The sequence below is a fragment of the Amphibalanus amphitrite genome, unplaced genomic scaffold (assembly GCF_019059575.1).
Source record: "Amphibalanus amphitrite isolate SeventyFive unplaced genomic scaffold, NRLGWU_Aamphi_draft 000337F_arrow, whole genome shotgun sequence".
Lineage (NCBI taxonomy): Eukaryota > Metazoa > Arthropoda > Thecostraca > Balanomorpha > Balanidae > Amphibalanus > Amphibalanus amphitrite.
In genome coordinates this window covers 247,283-261,938 of record NW_024881832.1, presented here as the reverse complement: position 1 = coordinate 261,938, position 14,656 = coordinate 247,283, and the positions used below count along the sequence as shown (strand labels likewise).

General features: G+C 55.6%; 1 protein-coding gene across 9 annotated transcripts in view; it reads right to left on the bottom strand.

Moving 5' to 3' along the window:
- Window positions 1-14,656, bottom strand: part of LOC122388846 (dystrophin-like) — a 185,658-nt gene that overhangs the window by 104,511 nt on the left and 66,491 nt on the right. For 6 of the 9 annotated variants that reach the window (XM_043380307.1, XM_043380313.1, XM_043380311.1 and 3 more), the window contains 11 exons: window positions 14,321-14,512; window positions 13,844-13,987; window positions 13,440-13,609; window positions 12,184-12,363; window positions 8,373-8,516; window positions 6,699-6,843; window positions 5,727-5,840; window positions 5,305-5,463; window positions 4,733-4,849; window positions 3,377-3,533; window positions 1,217-1,294 (listed from right to left, as the gene is read on the bottom strand). In XM_043380307.1, coding sequence (XP_043236242.1) covers window positions 1,217-1,294; window positions 3,377-3,533; window positions 4,733-4,849; window positions 5,305-5,463; window positions 5,727-5,840; window positions 6,699-6,843; window positions 8,373-8,516; window positions 12,184-12,363; window positions 13,440-13,609; window positions 13,844-13,987; window positions 14,321-14,512 — 1,600 coding nt within the window. The remainder of the gene's footprint in view (window positions 1-1,216; window positions 1,295-3,376; window positions 3,534-4,732; window positions 4,850-5,304; window positions 5,464-5,726; window positions 5,841-6,698; window positions 6,844-8,372; window positions 8,517-12,183; window positions 12,364-13,439; window positions 13,610-13,843; window positions 13,988-14,320; window positions 14,513-14,656) is intronic. The other 3 variants (XM_043380310.1, XM_043380312.1, XM_043380316.1) reach the window with 1 other exon arrangement.

The window sequence follows — 14,656 nt, the reverse complement described above, 5'->3', positions numbered from 1 at the left end:
CGGCCGGCCGGCCGGGCCGGCGCGGTGGGTGAGCGTCCCGTCCCGTAATACGCCACGCCGCGTACCTACTGCGTAGTAGGAGACCATCTGGGCGACCAATGAACGGCGCTCGTCGGCGATTTTGACAACCGCTCTTCCCCATTGGTTTAACACGGGTGGTCGCACAGAAAACGCCGACGAGCGCCGATGGGGAAACGTGGTAGTATTCCCGTGTACGGAAGGTGGTAGTTTATCCTACAACAGTGGTATGTTTGCTCACCGTCCAGTGTCCAGGTTGTACCGTGGAAGTAACCATGGTGACCAATGACTTAATGATGCGCATAAGTGATGCTGAAGTTATGGCAATATTCTTAACAATATTTATATAGTTTTTAAAGATATTCTTCGAAAATTTGTTTGATATTTCGCGTTTTTGGTCGCACCACTGGGAAATGTTAGGTATAGCATTCGTGGTCGCCGACCTCATCGGCAGGACGGAGCTTTTTTTGAGCCCTGTGACAGGCCGAGAGGTGGCAGACAGGCGGACGGCCAGTAACGGCCAGCTGTCGCCACAGCCCTGAGGACAGAGTAGGCGGACCGAGGGTGGCGGACGGATATACGACCAGTAGCAGTCACCATGGTAAAACAGACACTCCGGAAGCTTGGACAAAGTTGACAAAGTAGTAGACGGACAAAGTTACGGTTGCCAGTCGCTCCATGCTCTATAAAAAACTGAGGGTGGAAGAGTAGCAGCTGCGGTCGCTCGGCGCCAGGGATCCTCACCACCCCCATAAAGACGGCGTTATCGTCTCATAAAACCCCCGCCGATGGGATAGAAATAACGACGTCGGCGCCGCGAAACACCGTCGGGCACGAATCGACCCAGGTACTTTGATGATGATCCCATCAATTAGTGTTCTTCGTGTAGCTGACCCAACCACGCCATCGCCCACCGGCTGTTTGTGAACTATTCAGTCTGAAAATAGCTACTGCTATGTTTATCTGCACAGCAAACAACACACAGACGGGTGTAACTGCTAACAAGGTTAGCTTCTTCTAACAGATTATTGTCGGCTGGACAGACCGACAGACGGACAGAAGGACGGACGGGAACCACCCGAGTCGGTTGGTCCTTTCGTCATGCTGACGAGCGGGCTCGCCGGCTGTTAGTGTCACTCGGAACTCTCGTTAGCATCACTCGTCGCCGTCGCACGTGGCACGTGGCGGCGGCACTCACGTGGCCCGGTGCGCAGCAGTTTGGACACGTATGAGCGCGGCTCCACGTGCACGATGGCAGCAGTGACGCGTTTGAGCGCTGCCGCCGCAGCAGCGGGACGGTCAGAGGGACGGCCGCGGCACACAGTGCAGCGTCCAGTCATGGGAGCGCGGCTCCGTATGGTACAATTGGTACAAAATACAGTATGGTACAAGATATAGCAAGAGGCAGGGAACGAGTATAAAACAGTAGGCATCGATAGAAGGGGGCACAAACCGTATGGCACAGAATAAAGCGGGTGGCCGGGATTGAGGACAGAACACATATGGTACAGAACACAGCTCATGGGAGGAACACAATAGCAGACACCCCGCAGACTATACAGCGGGCGGCCCGTCTCTTGTGGTACAGAGCACAGCGGGTAGCGACGACAGACACACAAACAATGTCAGTCAGTCGCAGCCGGCTGACGCCATCTCCAAGGTCGCGCTCTTCAGAAAGGAGAGGAAAGGAGGCAGCTGCGGTGGTGACAGCTCGGAGAGGTGCCATGGCGACCCGCAACTCTCAGGGACGGAGGGAGGGCCCGCATTAACTCTGAGCCGACCTTCACTCACATACTCCGCCTCCCTGACAGGCTCACAAAAACACCGTTCAATCCCCGCGGCCAACCCAAACACTGGCACACACTGATCAATGGCCTGATAACAGGCCGTTCAATTAGCTGTCCGCTAAACATTCACAGAGAACGTGACCAGCCGAACGCCCATATAAAACATGACGCATCGCCCCACAAAGGAATACCGATTCCGTACTGTGCAGTACTGGGCTTTAGCAGCGCCTAAATTGGAAGCCGACAGGGCAGTTTGCACAGACGGTGTAAGACTCTGGGGAAAGTTCACCCAGCAGCCCCGGGGATAGTTCAGTCAGTAGCCCAAGGGAGAATTCAGCTCACCGCCCCGCGCCGTGGACCCAGCAGACCGCGTGTGTAATCTGTCCTAGCTGACGGAAACCCGGGCAGCGTGGGTCCACCAAGGTCCGTGACGCAGGACGCGGCACTACTGCAGCTGCAGGGTTATCGCAGTAGCGCCGCACTACATGCCGCCACAGTGCGCATTGCACATGGCCAGATCAGCCAAGGCGTTACGCTCAGCCAAAGCGACCGCTAATGGCTACACATGAATGATACGAGTAACGCATGTACTATGTCGGGGCCCAAATGAGCACATCATACGACGAATAACGGTACGTGCTATGGCGACTTAGCGCTAACATCAACAAATCAGCATACCTGCCCTGTAAACAGTGACCCCGTTTCCATGGGCATCACATCAATAAGGACGTGTATTAATGCTATAGTTAGCTACCAATTACCATGGTAACCACTTACCTATGACAATGGACAAATATTCCCCGATGTCACTATTGGGCTTCCTAGCATCGCGGCCTTCCATGCTGCCGCCGCTAGCCTGTCGTGTCGGCGGCCGGTGCTGGGTGGATCATTAATCATATCCCATTCTCACCTAGACAGCACGTGCCTGTGTGCCAACTGGGGCGGCTACGGGGCCCGGCGGCTCGTCTGGACCACACACGATAGCTCAGTGGACCGGATGGACCATGTTAACGCATAGTAACGCCATGGACCAACTAGAGTCTGGACCACACACAGTCGGTCCATGGACCAGCCGAACCAACATAGTGTGGCTGGTCCACAGACAGTGGACTTATGAGTCACTCAGTACGGCTTACAATAGGTCACGACAGGCGCAGCGCTCGTCCATCCTATAGAGCCACCCTGGGCTGACCAGGTAGCTCGTAACCCGCGGACGTGCGCTCTGCCCCCTCCCCTGACCCGGGCCACTACGAGTTATGGTCTCCAACGTGCTGGATCGGCCCGCCGAGTACCACGGCCGCGGTGTGGTTACTGATGATCGCGGAGACGGGTCGGATGGAACGGCCGATACTCGCAACAGTCAGAGAGTTGAGAGGACACGACACGGGACTGGTCACTCACCCGCCCTGATTGATGTCGGGTGAAACAGAGTGGATTCGATACAAGGCTGGTCACTTACCATTCTTGACTGACACCTGGTCATTGAAAGGACACAACTCAGGTGCTGTTATTCACTGTTCTTGAATGACTCCTGACTGAGCAGAGGGACACGCCCGGGTTAGACCACTCACCGTTTTTGATGGACGTCCGGTCGACGCGTCGGACCGGGGCGGCGGCGGCCGGCGAGGCGGGGGAGGTGGGGACGGCCGACGGCGTCACCGTCACTTGGCGGCCCTCAGATACCTCCTGCAGCTGACGCCACGACGCCTGCACGCCGTCCACGCGGCTCTGGAAATAGGGGGAGGCGAGTTTAGTGAGGGAATATGGGAGCTGGCCAGTCAGTGAGGGAAACAATCGGCCAGATACAGTGCTTCATCTCATGAGACGAGCTCAGCCAAAGACACAGTGCTCCATCTCGACATGAGACGAGCTCAGCCAAAGACACAGTGTTCCATCTCATGAGACGAGCTGAGAAAAAGGCACAGTGCTCCATCTCATGAGACGAGCTCAGCCAGTCAGTACGCACCCAACCCAATACCCATCCTGGCATCGCTCTAAATCATCCAATGGCCTAATCCCACGGCCATTTCAATCAGCGGCCGGCACTGTCCCGCCACGGAGCACGGCCCCAGTGACCACTGCCGTCCGCAGTCTGGACTGTAAAATCCGCCACATAATCGGATTACAGCGGCCCCGTTATCCTCTATCAGTGTGTGGTTTAGCAAACCACTGATACAGAGCTCGACATTTTACAAGTTCCCGATGATTGAAAATAAATCAGAAAACACGGCGGAGCGTGTTTAGCAGGCTGACTGATACCGCTCCACGATTTACGAGCTTCTGCACTTTACTTTGGCACCGAGTGAATGTTGGGGACATCAGTCACCCCCGAATGGTGCTTTCTGACTGGGATTGGCCATTATCCCGTGCCACCGAGAAGGCAGCTTTCAGCGCCGTGCGGCGACCACAACATAAACATACCCCTACGGTGGTCGACCGAATGGGCACGGCTCGGGGACGGGTGGCGGAACAGTTCAGCTCGGTAATATCTGACCGCACAGCTCAGGGCAAGCCTGACGGGGCCGATACTACACAGGGCCTCTGAAGGGCGGTACATTTCAGGGCCAGTTTGAAAAAAAAACCAAGGCGGTTTCCGAAACGAATATTTCGGCACGGCAGCCGCGTCAGCCACCGACTCCAAGCGCTTCTATAACGGAGACATTCATAAATATGTATGCCATACGAATCAACACCGTCACAATACCCCTACGGTGTTTTCGTCTGTCGCACTAGGCATTTACCGCTGCACCCGAACGGTAAATAGGTAGTCTCTGCCTCTTCATGTTTATGTTCTCCCCGTATCTGAGCTGGACGTTCTATCTATGGACCCCTGTCCCTCTGGTCCTGAGCCCATTGTCTCTGTATCTGTCCCTGTATCTGTCTTTAGAATTCCCCTATCTCTCTGACCCTCTGTCCCCGTGTCCTACCTGGACGTCCTGGGCCACGGGCAGTCCGGCGGCGGCACACGACTCCTTCAGTCGCTCGAACTGATCCACCACCGAGCGCCACTCCTGCTGCTTCTCACCCAGATCAGCGGCCAGCAGCTACGGGCACCGCGGAGAAATACGGCGTTATTGACTGACACCGACACACGCTGATACTGACACATTGACACAGGGTATCTGATACTGACACACACCCATGTCGGTGTCCAGCAGCCACGGACAACCGGCCGAGGCACGACAGGGCCACCGACGAGCGGTACTGACTGACACACTTTGGCACATACCGACACACACTGACTCACTACGGCACTGACCCCAGCTGCAAAACTGACCTGCCAATTCTCGGTGCGCCGCTCCGGGTCCCACTCTGCCACCCCGTTCAGTCGCCGCTGTGATACAACTGACCCCATGTAACACTGACCCCTGCTTTCACTGACCTGCCGCTGTTCGGTGCGTCGCCGCTGTGATACTGACCCCTGTGACACTGACCCCCTGTAACACTGACCCCCTGTAACACTGACCCCCTGTAACACTGACCCCCCAGTGTCACTGACCTGCCGCTGTTCGGTGCGCCGCTCCGGGTCCCACTCGGCCACACCATTCAGTCGCCGCTGAGCCCAGTCTCCGAGCGCCGTCAGAGCCTGGTACAGCTTCTGGACGGCCGAGAGCTGCTGCTGCAGCCGCGCGCAGTGGCCCGGCAGCACAGAGCCCACCTGAAGCCGGAGAACACAGCTGTCAGAGCCCGGTCACCGTAGATCACCGGGGCATACAGGTAGGCCGCAGGCGACAATATGGCTACAACGTGCACATTGCACAATGCACAGGTAAGTTACTAAGTATCACGGCGGGTCACAAAAGAACACGGCAGGTCATTACAAGTCACTGGTCACCGGCGGTTTACACGCATACCCGACGGACGTAGCACTGTAAGCAATCTCGAATCACCGGGAAGAGTGGATCGACCGGCGGTACTGACCTGTTCCAGACCGGTGGAGATTTTCTGAAGCTCGGCCAGCGGCCGGTACTTGCGCTCCGGCCAGGACAGCTTGTTGGCCAAGGTTTTCTTGTCGGCCAGCTCCGCCATGCGGGACTGTAATCGGGAGGGGCGGGTCAGGGTGGACGACAGACAGCCGACATTGGGCTCCCGACGGCACCGACATGAGGCAACAAACTTCAAACACAACAGAAACTCGGCCCGTGACACGGCATTGTAATGTGAATGAAGGCCGTACATCCTCCTCGAAATTAAATAGAAAAAGGAACGATATCTTCCCTCGCCTCGGTAGCTCATAGTCATATTTGGTGCTGAGAGATGCTGAGCTTTGAAATAACTATGTAACTACATAGCATCCGGCGGCAAAACTCATCCCAGCCTCAGCTAGCCAAAAGCGGCTCTAAATAATACGTAAATTTGTCCCCGCGCCCACACAGTTCATCGCCCGGACTCCTCTCAATTCCGGTTTCGACCGGCGTGGCGCTTCATGAACCCACACTCCCATCCCCACTTCAGCCCTCATGCGCCCACCCGTTAGTGCGACAGCCCGCCCCACCCCTCAGGCACCGGCCCTGACTCCCCTCCCTCTCCCCCTCCTTCACGCCCAGCCCGCCCGGTCTGCCGCCGTCGGCTGCGATCGTCGCCGTCTGGCCCGACTCGGCGGATAATGCCGGCGGCGGCGGCGTCACACTCAATGGGCGGCTATTTCCGGCCCGGCCCGGCCCGGCCGCTGATCGGCCGGCGCACCGAGACGCCCGAGCTGGCCGGGAAACAGCCGGCTCAACAGCCGGCGCTCGGAGTAAATCACGGCGTGACGCCTCAGGGGTGGGCTGGCCGGTCATTGCCAGAGTTTAAAGTAGCCGTCACGGCTGCAATGTCTCTCCCCTCCCCACTCACAAACACACATGGGGACGGAATAGGGACAGCCTCGTCATCTTACTGTCAGCACCGTACCTGTGCCATGCTGTTGTTGACAATCAGCGCGCCCTCGTCACTGGGGTTGATCTGCTGTTGCGTCAGCGCCAGCACCGACTCGATCCAGCTCAGCAGCGCCGCCGTCTGCGTGTGCGCCTCCTGCTCGTCCTCCATTGTGGAGATTCTATCGGGAAAGGTCATCATGGGTCACTTACGTCGTGGGCCGGAGAGAAAGGTCAACATGAGTCGAAGTCTGTCGCCTTTTGGTCATTCCCTGTAGAGATTCTGATTTCTGTCAGACTTAGAGATCATGGGTCACAGACTGTCATTTTATGTGGAGGTTTTGCTAGACTCAGAACATGGGTTAAAAATCGGCAGAGTGCGGGATACCAGCTGTACTCTGAAGTACTCTGAAGTTCTGAGCACGAGCCTAGTCGGGGTGACAGGACACTGAGCACACCAGGGAACATTGGAGTGCTGCTCGGCCCCACGGGAACAGCCCGACGGATGTACATTGCATGGGGCAGGTAAATGAATACAGGGCAACCTCCATGACCGAGCCCATTCAAAGGACAGCGACCATATTGTGACTAAAATAGCGAGGTAGCGGTATCGCACCTGGACCGCCAATGTTTCCGATACTGCCGTGGTTATTGGACACACAGACGTGATATCTCTATCCCCTGTCCGTACTCAATAAAGCAGAGCAATATATGGCAGGCAGCGTCCGTAAAGGCCGCCGCCCACGCCCGCCCGGTGGCGCACCAGGTCCAGAATGTGTATATATGGTGCCGAAGCAAACTGACGTAGTTTAGGTTCCGCTTTGGCGCAGTTCATTTGCAAACCGAAATGAAACGTTTTTTCATATTGTTCGAGATATGACTATTTTTTCAGGCTAGCTCTAGCGCCAAAGGCATTTGGCATTTCGCACCGTGTCCCAGGGTAGCGCCTTCTGTCCTGGCCCTACTGCCTAACGCCCCTTTACATCGCTATGATCACTCTCTGTGGGACGCAGAGAAGCCTAGCGGCGTGTCCAATGGGCGGTGTCGGCCCTGGTTATTAGTCGTAGGACAGCGGCGAGCAGGCGTCCTATTGGGAGCCGACACGTTCAGCATAAGGGAACCGGGCGGGACTGGGGGACGCCGGGCGGACCTGGCGCAGCTGTGTTACCGGTGGCCGGCAGCCGGTCCCGGCTGATTAGAACGGACCGCACCGAACCACCCACTCCTCGTCCAGTGTTTGGTCGGCCGAGAGATTCGCCTCCCACTCGCCGGGAACTAATGTCAAATCGATACCTCCAATTCGGGTCCCAGCTGGGCCCTGAATGGGGAGCGCTCTAACCGACAGAGGACTCCAGCCGCTTGGGTCCTCGAGGTAGGGTCTTCACAATATTTCCACAAGCTTCGGATAACACTCATATCCTGTGTCTATAAATGTGTGATAAAATAGACGGCGAATATGAACATGAATAATTCGGATAGCGTCAGTCCTCCATTTTACAACTGGTTTTTCGAATGGAATGTGTTGAAGCTTTCGAAACAATGTGTCTGAATTGTGCAGAAAATTTGAGGGTATATTAACAAGGCAATGCATTACGCAATCGCATTAGTGAGGCAATCAGCTGCGAGTACGGAATGTCGTTTTATATAATAAAGTTGTCGGGACCAATGCTAGTGCGGTGTCAGTATCTGATTGTCAGTGTTACAGCCGTACCGTTCGCGTCGAGCGGCCAGCTCGGCCAGCACGCCCTTCCAGCGTTTGTTGAGGTTCTCGATCTTCTCCAGGAAGTTGGTGGCCTCAGCCGCCGACAGACCCCCGATCACCTCTCTGCTGGCCGAGGAGATGGCCGTGTACACGCTGTCAGAGAGGAGACGGCGGGTCACGTGGGGTTATAACAACAGGTCAGACCAAGACAGAGAGGGCCATAACATGTTACTGATACAGACAGAGGAGGTCAAAACAGATCATCTACACAGACAGAACATGTCACAGTAACAAACGTAGTGATCATGTCACTGGATCGCACAGTCAGAACAGATCAGAGTACACCGACCGCCCAGCAAATCAGAGATACGGGGACAGACGGCCACACTTAGTCCGTCTGAAGCGCGCTGTCCGTTTGCCCCCACGTTGCCGGGCCTTAGCGTCGCTTCACCGGCCGCTGAACGTCGCCAGGGCGTGGGTGGCCGGGCCGCCGGCTCCGTGGCCAGTCGGAGCATTCCCTATCGTTTATTTGGACCAAACCGGTAGCATTGCGCGCTGCGCTCGCTTCCCTCGGCCCCCGGGGCAGGCGGCTGTTTTAGAGAGCCACGGCCGTAGGCGCAGAATGTGTTGAAAGAACCCATAATACTCGGCAGCCAACGGCCACGACCCAGCGGACCAGTTACATCAGCCAGATGCATCCAGGAGAAATGGTCATGGAGGAAAAACATCAGCCGGACACATTCAGAAGACAGAGCAATGGAGAACAAACGTCTCGCACACCGCAGTACCAGGCTCGACGCAATATCGGCCACTTGCGCCTGTCAAGAGTGCTGGTGGCTTGACCAAGAAGAGCGGGTTACGGGACACTCTGCATTAGCGAGAGCCGATGTCGGATTCCACGTACGAAGCTCGGCCGGGAGAAACATCTGCCCTTGTCCTCAGCTCAGCGGTCGTGTGAGAAATTACACACCAGAAATAGTTTCAGCGCGGCGCCGGTCGGCCCGTGCTAATTTCCTCTCCCAACTGCCGTAAATACGTCAGTACCCACTTATCATTAAAGCCCAACTCGGCGCGAATTTCCGCTGCGGCTGTCGGCGCCGCCACAGCGGGAGGTTCCACCCCACCCTCTCACCACCGGCGGGGGGGGGCACGAGTGTCTCCGGCGTCCAATAACCGGCCAATGTCAGCGACACTTATCCGGGCGCAGCTGCAATCGGCGGCCGACACTCGGGCGAGGCCGTGTCACACGAGGAAGGACACAGGGCGAGGGACGGGGACGGTCCATGGGAAGGCTGGAGATGAGCTGGAGGGCCAGGGAAGGAATGAACTGGCAGTGGCTGGAAATTCCGCTTATAGGCAGCACAATATTATTCCATAACACAAGTCAGCGAGATAAGAACTAGAAATCATAAGAAGAAACAACCACTACCAGCGTCCAGCAATATCATTTATGCATCCTAAGATTTGTATGCCCAGCTGGTTCATGGACAATCGAGTCATCAACTTACATAAGCAACAACCAAAAAAAAAAAAAAAAAACTCGAGTTGGACGGCTTTTCCGCGGAAAATCGTGATGAACCAATGATATTCGGAATATGTAAGCCGAATGTGAGGAGCAATGTGCTGACAGTTGCTTGGTGTTGGTAATAGCCCACTCTTGGAATGAATGAATGAATGAATGAATGAATGAATGAATAAATAAATAAATAAATAAATAAATAAATAAATAAATAAATAAATAAATGAATGAATGAATGAATGAATGAATGAATGAATGAATGAATGAATGAATGAATGAATGAATGAATGAATGAATGAATGAATGAATGAATGGACTGTCTCCCTCCATAAGTTTGCGGTGAATGCCACTGGTCCGAGACGCCAATGTTCTGACCGTTGCAGTGCCGCGGATAGCTAGGTCGTCAGCGTACCGCGGACGACCGGCGCACAGTGGCCCTTTTTCAGAATTAGCACGCATTAATTCCCACATTACCTGCAAGTGGTGCAAGACATCACCACGTGATCAAGGACGTATTTCCTGCTAATGCAAAGAGAAGAAACGAAACGAACTGCCCAAGGAGATTCTGCCCAACAGCGACAGGCCGCTCGGCCCAAGATTTGGCGCACGTTCCCACGGCTCGCCCGCCGGCCTAGGCCGCTCCGAACGCAAGTGTGGCGAGCCCGCCAGCCGACCGCGCTGCACTGACCGCCAGGACGCCCCAGGGCGTCACGTGACCGCATCTACAGCTGTTGCCAGCCACCGTTAGTCGGCCCCGGCCGGGCAGCAACTAAGGTCAGCGCGACGCGAACAATACAAACACATAGGCGCTTTTGACGTTAGATCTTAAGCCGACCACGGGACTTGTGCGGCTTGGACATCAAACGCGACAAGAAATCGGACAGTTTTTCTTGAGCACAGCGTTATGCCTAAATGACATTTCAATATGCACATCTTAGGCAAAAGCCAAGCCACATTTAGGCGCACACCAGGTGACACCAGCTTCGAGCCAGGTCAATGAGCTTAGTCGTATCGAACAGGAGCCACAGCCGCTCGCGGACTGAACGGGCTCACGTTATCCACCGTAGAAGCAAAATGGCGCAAAATGGCGCGATGCCCTTTGGTGGACATGGTCAGAAGAGATCGGCGATTCGAACGATGTATAATACGATATGTCCCAGAGTGTGCTACTTAACATAAAGCTTCATATGTATGCCGCCATCTCCAGTTAATAATTGTCCTGTTATTGTGTTCACAATATTCGGCAAAAGTGGTCAATTTAAGTTTATACAATGGAAATTGTGGTTTCTAGGGCTTCTACGTAGACTCAGCTTCACAGCCATGCCACTAATTTTTAATATTTTCTCACCGAAAGCCTTACAAATTGATGTTCATCTCACCCTACTTTTTAGGGTCCGCCGGTGGTGTCCGCGCGCCTCTCGACAAACTTCGATTTTGCGGTCAGTTTTACCAAAGATAATTATTTTTTAGGAGGTAAAAATGGCACCATCGGATAGTTTGGAATGTTTTGCACACGATTAGACTGCTTTTTACTCAAAAGAAGAGAAAAAATATTTTGAATTTATGCGTGCTAATTCTGAAAAAGGGCCACTGTGCGGCGGTCACCCGGCGGTTCTCGGCATGCCGGCACGGTCAGGTCGAGTGACGGTCGACAAAGTTGGTCCAAATGTCGGCCGCCCGCCGTGGCAGGTGGGCGGTGGTGACAGGACGGGTGAAAATGTCAGCGGTGGTGGCCGGGACAGCGACACATGGCGTCACACGGGGCCGGGGCAGGTGGCTAGACCGACTCGTAAAATAACCTGCACCGATCAGCTGCAGAAATGCCGTCAATGCTCGTCATATTGTGGCGATATGTTCGACTGGACCGATCAATGGTTCAGTCCCTGCGGAACGCTCAATATCGGCACTGGGTGGAGCGGATGATAGAACTGCTCATACCGACAGCATGATGGGCAGACACGGCAAGTCGCCGCCACTAGAGAAGTGATTCGGTATCGAGTATCGACAGTCACACAGCTGCTGGTCCCAGTGAGAAGAAAAATCTACCAGCCGGATGAACGGGTTATCTCGAGACACAAACGTGTCAATTTTCCACTGACCTAGCCTTCAGGCCGCCCGCGAACTTAGAAGCAGGCTGGTACATACACTCGATCGACAAGATCGAAATCGGCCAAGCTTCGTGCCATCCCAATGCGCTATAACGAGTGTCAGACATGTATTGCGCTTCCACCCCTCCCCCTTTCCCACACAACTACAAGCCAACACCGCGGTGACTGGCCAACCGGCTGACGGCGCACTCACTTGTGTTTGATGGTGACCTGTTTCTCGAGCTCCTTCTGTGCGGCGCGCAGCTGCGGGATCTCTGCCGTGCCCAGGGAGCGGGTCTCGGCAATACGCGCCTCGGCAGTGACCAGCCATTGACCGAACTCGTGCATGTTGTCCTGCAGCAGTCGCCACGTCTCCCGGCACCGGGCCATGTTGCTGCGGATAGAATATGGCGGTCAGAAGGGTCGGGGCAGGGGAAAACGGGACACTACTGTCATGCAAATTGACAACATGTATTCAACATCTCCAGCAAACCTTAAAGTAGGTGTTTAAAATTCGCGGCGGCAGTTTGATTTTGTTTGTTTGTTTTGTTGGGTTAGGCCCTTTCGGTCAATTGTGACCATTTCAGAGCCGGAAGGATGATAGCATATAGGGGGAGACATTGGTCTGGGCAGGCACCCTAGTGAGTCGCCGGGGCTGAGCCCGTCCATAGGACAGGCCACCCAGCCCCAAGGCACTCACTGCACCCGGCTACAGGGTGCGCTCCCTCGGGAGCAGCGGTGCCGCTCCAAGGGAGCAGCCCGCATGAGATAAAGTTGCCTGTCCAGCCCGGAGGGAGGTTGCGGCGTGGAGGAGAAGGATTTCAGTATCCTGAGGATAGAAGCACGGAACGGTGGAGTGACAGTTTGAGAGGGCTGGCTACCGTGACCCACCCGACACAGAAATGTCCGCTTAGTTTGGCCACATGGGGACACTACCGGATGGTGGCGGCCCACCCCATATAACCACACGGCAGTCGAGCGCGACGACCCTGCGTATAACTCTAACACTCAGATCCCCGCGGTCATATCAGCGGATATGGTCGGCCATCACAAGATGATCGTCTCAGTGGGAGCCCAGACTCTGGTCTGACAGCGCCATCTCTGAGACGGTTCAGTAGGTTCAACTTCTGATAGCGATCGTAACAACCGCTGAGAGGTGAATGGTTGTCCTGACCTGAGATCTGACATTCATCTCCTCCGTATCTGTCCACCCCTTACACACATTTTCCGTTCATGGACCGAAGACATATCCCAGCTCCTTTGTGCCTCCTGTGCCTCCTGTGCCTGTGCCTCTCCTGTCTACCGCTGCTTCTGTCTACCGCTGCGCCACTTCCAGTATTCCCTGCTCCCTTGCCGCACCTCTCATTCTCCGCCCACCAATACTGCCCCTGGTATCCCTTCTCTACCTGTGCCTCTTCTGTCTAGTGTGTCTACCGTAGCCATACGTGTATCTCTTCTTCTCCTCCTCACCTGTGCCTCTCCTGATAGCCCTGCTGCAGCCGGCGCCAGTCGTCGCGCAGCTTGTCGGCCGCCCGCTGCGCCATCTGCCGCTGCGCCGAGTCAGCGGAGGTCAGCGAGCCCAGGTCGGTGAGAAGCTCCGAGACGCGTGGCTCCAGCGCGTCCATCGCCGCGCGGATACTCTGTAGGAGGGAGAACAGGGTAGACGTCAGAGAGAGTCAGTGAACAGCCCACAATGCCCATGAGCGGCAGTAGGTACTCTGCTTGCCTTAAAACGTGGTCAGACTTTACACACGACTATCTACCTATAAATGGCATTATGAACAAAGCTCCAGCAGTCTGCAGTGATCAACCGCATCGACTCAGATCGACTGAACACCAAGCGACAGCCCACAGCCACTCCGACCCAGTCTTACCTTGAGTGCCTCCTCCCTGGCGTTGAACCGTTCGTACTGTCGGACTCCGAGGGGCGCGGAGGCCAGCTGCCGCTGTACCGTGGCCACCGCCTCGCGGACGGTGGAGACGCGCGCGGCGAACGCGGCCGCCGGACTGGGCGCCGTCTGTCGGAGGGAAGGGGAACAGTGTGTGTGAGGGGCGAGGGCAGTACCCCAGGCGGTACAACGACGACTAACAACAGACTAGCAACAGTACCACGACGACTAACAACAGAGTATACAGTTAGCAGAGCGACTCTGGCTGGACGGCAAACTGCCGCCACAGTCTCAGAGTAGCCGGACATCTTTCATGTTGTCAGACAGTCACTGTCCCCTGGAGATTGGAGACAAAAAGTGCATCCAGATTCCAGACACAAAGAAAGGGTTATTCCACCTGTAAGACAGAGCACAGGCTGATGTGGTACTCCTCTCTGACCCCTTCCTCCGACCCGTTCTCACCTTGGGGTCGATGTTTTTGCCGTCCATCAGTTTCTGGTACTGTTTGCAGCGGTCCTGGGCGGCCTTCCAGCGCTTGCTGAGGTCGTCCAGAATGGCGGCCAGCTTCTCTCGGTCCTGTCCGGTGAGGTCGGCTGTCTCCCAGCGCACCGACTCGAGCTCCACGCCGCGCTCGCTGATCTCCTCCTGCAGTGCCTGCGTGAGTGAGAGCACAGAGGGTCAGAGCAGTGTGACAGTAGGGCTGGGCTAGACAGGACAGGTCAGAATAGGATGAGGATGGGAAAGGCAGGGCAGGACACGTTAGAAGTGGACAGAATAAAGCTGGACAGATCAGCGCAA